This window comes from Rhinopithecus bieti, unplaced genomic scaffold (assembly GCF_001698545.2).
Source record: "Rhinopithecus bieti isolate Rb0 unplaced genomic scaffold, ASM169854v2 scaffold_46210, whole genome shotgun sequence".
NCBI classification, from domain to species: Eukaryota; Metazoa; Chordata; class Mammalia; order Primates; family Cercopithecidae; genus Rhinopithecus; species Rhinopithecus bieti.
In genome coordinates this window covers 23,174-29,041 of record NW_016818673.1, presented here as the reverse complement: position 1 = coordinate 29,041, position 5,868 = coordinate 23,174, and the positions used below count along the sequence as shown (strand labels likewise).

Sequence of the window (5,868 nt, the reverse complement as noted above, 5' to 3'; positions counted from 1 at the left end):
CCTTCGCTCCCCTCACCCCCCGCCTCTCAACCCTCCCCCTCCTCTCCCCTTGCCCTCCCTCTGTCACTCAAATTGGAGTGCAGTGGCACAATCTTGGCTCATTTGCAGCCTTGACATCCCACGTTCAAGCGATCCTTCCACCTCAGCCTTCTAAGTAGCTGGGACTACAGGTACATGCCACCATGCCCAGCTAATTTTTTGTATTTTTGGTAGAGACAGAGTTTCACCATGTTGCCCAGGCTGGTCTCGAACTCCTGAACTCAGGCGATCCGCCTGCCTTGGCCTCCCAAAGTGCTGAGATTGCAGGCATGAGCCACCACGCCCAGCCATTTGCAGTATTTTCTATACTTTGTTTTTTGGGGAAAGTTATAGTTCATATTCCTAAAGAAATGCTTTTGAATCTAGCTCCATATGTCTCAGGCAGTTGGCATAAAATTGTCTATAGAGAAGAATCTGGGAAAAAGAGTTTAGAAAGTTAATGGAACACATCAGGTAAATAAAATGCTGATCTCAAAGGTGGTCTGTTCTCTTTGTATAATATTGTTTCCATGTAGTTCTTTCTTAACACCATTTTCATCTCTTTCTTCACTCCCCAATTCCACAAAATATAAAAACCAAAACAACTTTTGAATATCTAGTTTTTTTAACTTCATATTTAGGGGTGTCTCATTTTTTTTTTTTAACTGAATACTTTTTTTTTTATTATTATACTTTAAGTTCTGGGATACATGTGCAGAACATGCAGTTTTGTTACATAGGTATACACGTGCCATGGTGGTTTGCTGCACCCATTAACGCGTCATCTACGTTAGGTATTTCTCCTAATGCTATCCCTTCCCTAGCCCTCCACCCCCTGACAGGCCCCAGTGTGTGATGTTCCCCTCCCCTGTGTTCATGTGTTCTCATTGTTCAACTCCTGCTTATGAGCGAGAACATGTGGTGTTTCGTTTTCTGTTCCTGTGTTAGTTTGCTGAGAATGATGGTTTCCAGCTTCATCCATGTCCCTGCAAAAGACATGAACTCATCCTTTTTTTATGGCTACATAGTATTCCATGGTGTATATGTGCCACATTTTCTTTATCCAGTCTATCATTGATGGGCATTTGGGTTGGTTCCAGGGTGTCTGATTTTTTTGCTTAGACCCTGACAACTCATTCTAATCATGATCAGATGACCACCTTATTTACAATTCATTAACCAGATATAATATTAATTGAGCCTTGCTGTAAAATGGGAAATGCTACTCCTTGTGCACACTCCCTCCCTCCCACAAAAGTCTCTTTTACAAGAGAATGGGTTCTAGTTGTAAACTAGTACTTTCTTGCTTTGGTTTTTTTTAAAAGTCCATGGGAAGATAGTTTTGTGCCATTATTTTTACAGGCCATTGGTATGATCATCAAATTGTTTGATGTTTTGATATGGAAGTATAAAATCAGCCTTTGGTGTTGTGAAATGTGTTTATAAGGTCTCTGTTGTTTTAATTATAAGACCTTTGGGGTGATGACCTTCTATTCTAAGAACCATATTTGTCAGTGAGCCTCCTGGTTAAGATGTGACTTTTAAATATTTTTTTCACCTCTTCCCTAAAAGTGTTATAGGAAGATTTTGATAATAATGTCTTCATATGGAGAAGCTTAAATTTTGCTGTGTGAAATTTTTTGTTAATAGAAACATCTTTATCAGTATCTTCTTCTAGTCTATTGATGTTCTGCCTGATGGGGAAGAGGTAAGAAACATTAAAATTCTAGTTTGGCCAGGTGCGGTGGCTCACACCTGTAATCCTAGCACTTTGGGAGGCCGAGGCAGGCGGATCACTTGAGCCTAGGAGTTTGAGACCAGCCTGGACAACATAGCAAGACCCCATCTCAATTTTAAAAGAAAACATTATAAAATAAAATTCTAACTTATATTAGGATAACCCACAAATCTTTAAAAGGAAAAAAACTTTGATTCAGATAGACAAACGAACAGATAATCTAATTTTTATGTTTAAATTTGTGCTCCGGGATGCAGAGATCTAAAGCCATATAAAGGGAAGTATGAGAAATCCTGGCCGGTTTTTAGTCAAAAGTTAAGTATTTTTCCTGTTTAAAAACTATGGTACATTTCAGATATGCTGAAAGCCAGAAAATAATATAAAAGTGCTCACATATTTACTGCCTGGCATAAAAATGAAAAANCTGGCATAAAATGAAAAAAAAAAGAAAAAAGAAAAGTATTACCTAAGTTGCCCAGGAATTACATTTTGGCAATCAATGTGAAGTATTAGAAATGAAGCTTACATTTATTTAGCCCTTAATATATGATGGGTCACTTTCATGCATTATTTCCCCTTATTCTTAGAACAGAATTATTAAAGGGTTCTTACCCTTACCTGTGAAGAAATTAGGCTTCAGAAAGCTCAAATAATATGCCAGTGGTCACACTGCGAGGAAACAGAGTCAAGGATTTGAAGTCTGATTTGTGTTATTCTAAGGCCCATGTGTATTCTTCAGTATATACATGGTGCTACTGCTGCTTTCCCAGAGAGACTTTGATGTATTTGTGATGTAAGATTTGGATGCCCGTTTTTCTCTGGCATATCAAACTTTTCATTAAAAAACTAATGGCTACGTAATAATATCCAAGGGAGGTGTGCTAGCCTGATTTATTCAATAACACTTCATTTAACAGATAATTTATAGTGCCTACTAGATGCCCAAGCACTATTCTAGGCACTTGAAATGTGGCTATGAAGTAGACCATGTTCTGTCCTCATGGAGGTTATATTTTAATATGGAAATAACAATAAACAGAAAAGTCAAATGTACAGTATTTCGGATGATGATTAAGTGTTAAGGAGAAAAAATAACCTCAGGGAGGGGGAATGTAAAACGATAGTGTTTGGGTGGAAAATTTAGAGAAGTTAACCAGGTGATTTTTGAAAAAAGACCTGAAGGAAGTAATGGGGCTAGATATGTGACTATCTGGAAGAAGGGCAGAACCTATTCAGGAGTGTGCCTGGTGACGAACAGTAAAATGGCATTGTGGATGGGACAGCATGTATGATGAGAAAAGTGGTAGGAAGTAAGATGGAGCAGGTTGTAGATAATGTAGGATGTTGTCAACAGTGGTAAGGACTTTGACTTTTACTCTGGTTAGATGGCAGTTTTCAGTAGAGAAGGACAAAATGTGATTTAAGTTCAGTCGATCCTTCTGGTTGCTGTGTTGAGAGTAAATTGCAGGGGTTGAGAGCAGTTCTGGTGAAGGCTGATGTGGTAATGCAGACAAAAGATGATGGTGGGCCAGGCATGCCTACCATCAGGGTGGCTTATGCCTGTAATCCTAGCACTTAGGGAGGCCAAGGTGGGCGGATTCCTTGAGCCCAGGAGTTCAAGACCAGCCTGGGCAACGTAGTGGGCCCCTGTCTCTACAAAAATTTTTTTTCAAATTAGCCAGGTGTAGTGGTGCATGCCTGTAGTCCTAGCTACTCAGGAGGTGGAGGCAGGAGGATCACTAGAACCTGGGAAGCTGAGGCTGCAGTGAGCTGTGATCATGCCACTGCATTCTTTCCTGCGTGACAGAGTGAGACCCTGTCTTACAAAAAAAAAAAAAAAAAAAAAAAGATGGTGGTGGCTTGGACTGAGGTAAGAAGTAATTGGATTCTGAATAGATTTTAAATATAAAGTGGACAGCTAGAATGTAGAGATGTGTGAGGAGGAGGAATCAAGCCTTGTGGTCTGAGCAGGTAGATAAATGGTGTTCCCATTACCTGAGATAGGAAAGACTACAGGAGAATTTGGTTTAGTGGGGATACCAGGAGCCCAATTTTGGATATTTTAGGAATGAGATGCCTAGGAGATGTCCAGTTAGCTTCTTAAATATTCAGATCTGAAATTACGAGAAGCAAAGCTCAAAATACAAATTTGGCAGTTATTGGCAGTTATTCATGGTATTGAAAGCCATGAGAATGGGTGAGATTTTTTGGGAAATGAGTGTAGATAAAATAGAGAAGAGTTCAAGAATTGAGCCTGAGAATAAACCAGCATTTAAAGATGAGGAAGACAAGTAGAAAGTAGTAAAGTAGGAGAAAACCAGGTAGGTGTAGTTCCTAGAAGCCAAGGGACAGTGAGAAAGAGAGAAGGATTTACCATGTCAAATACTGAAGATAGTTTTTGTGAAATGAGGATAGAGAAACAGCCATTGCATTTTTCAGCATGATTATAATTTATCCTAGAAACAAGTGGAGCAGAATGGTAGGTACTAAAACCTAATTGGAATAGAAGTAGAAAATTAGAGATATTTTCAAGGAATTTGCTGTACGGATGAAAGAAATGGGACAGTAGCTAGAGAGGGCAATTATGTTGAATTTTTTGTTTCTGTTTTGTATTTTTTTTTTAAGATAGAAGAAATAACTACATGCTTTTACGGTGATAATCAAGTAGGAAAAATTGATCATTATGAATGGGGGATAATCACTGGAGTCAGGAGGATATGAAATTTAGTGCAAAGTTAGGAGATGTTACTTAGTATGCTAGCATGAATAGTTAATCCACAATAACAGGAAATCAAAATATATGGACAAAAATGCAGTTAGGATATAGGATATGGTTTTGGGAGCTTGTGAAATTCTCTTCTAATTGCCTCAGTTTTTTTCAGTGAAGTCATAGGCAAGATTATCAACTGAGAGACAATGGATTGGAGAGTTGCTGATTTGAAGAGAGAGGAATAGGTGTGAAATAGTGATTTAGGGGGATAGAAGGACATTATTATTGCTAAGAACCATATTGAATTTAGTGATCAGTAATTTAAATAAACATCATGGTTTTGTTTTTCTTGGGTCATATTTACTGGCGTAGGTACAGGCTCAAAACTGTCAGAGAGTTGATCCAGAGTAGTGTTTTTTCCAGGCAGGTATACTACGAAGGGAGAGAAGGGCAAGGGGGCTTAAAAGCAAGGGAGGTGTATAATGATTGCAAATTAAACTTTGTCAAGAAGGAAGAAAGAACATCAAGGATTGAGGGACAGTGAAAGGTTGTTGGGATCACTAGATTGTCTCAATGAAAACAATTGTTGGGGTTGGGTTACTCTGTAAACTGAGTAAGCTGGAAAGAATAGGAAATGGTGATTGAAGAGTGGGTTATTTCAAACGAGATCATCCTATTTCAGGATATTAAGGTTGCTTTTAGTTTTTCATTATTTAATGCTAATGGTTAACATCTTTGTACATAACAAGGTTTTTTGTCTCTTATTATTATTATTTCCATAGCCAGTTGTAAAAAGTAGAATTAATAAGTTATAGGATATTAGCACTTTAAAGACTTTTACTGTGCAGTACATAAATTTCCTAAAGAATGTGTCCACGGTATGTTTGTCTTAGCAACATGAAAAGTTTCCATTTCATGACTACTTTGCCAACACTAAGTATTTCATTCTTACTCTCACTTTTAGTCCTCTTTTTTTCTAATTTGGTAGGTCAAAATATTGTCTCTATTTTCTTTTTCAATGTACAAGACAAATATTTTTATGTAGCTATATCTAGGTATCTTCCTCTTTGTGGTTTTCACTTTAAAGTTTAGGAAGCACTCTATTCTAGAAAATGTGAGGAAGATATTGAAGAATTATTGAGAATCAATCAGGTGGTAGATTTTAGTTATTAACTTTTCTATGTATCATCAATAAACAGTTCAAAAATATCCTGGAAGAAGAAGTTCAATTTGAAATAAAAATAAAAGTATATCCAGGAGTAACCTAAATGAAAAATAGAACAGGACCTAACAAACACTGGAAAACTTTACACACAGACATTTTAAAAAGAAAACTAAAGATAGACAAAAATAGCTCCATGTTATATAAAGATATGAATTTCCCAGTGATTTTTTTTTTTTT

At 37.3% G+C, this 5,868-nt stretch overlaps 1 protein-coding gene across 1 annotated transcript in view; it reads left to right on the top strand.

Moving 5' to 3' along the window:
* The window catches only part of EVI5 (ecotropic viral integration site 5), a gene marked incomplete at its 3' end in the record, with an annotated part of 127,504 nt that overhangs the window by 114,004 nt on the left and 7,632 nt on the right, over positions 1–5,868 (top strand). Inside the window, exons 10-11 of the mRNA XM_017857367.1 lie at positions 2,014–2,056; positions 4,164–4,235. Coding sequence (XP_017712856.1) covers positions 2,014–2,056; positions 4,164–4,235 — 115 coding nt within the window. The remainder of the gene's footprint in view (positions 1–2,013; positions 2,057–4,163; positions 4,236–5,868) is intronic.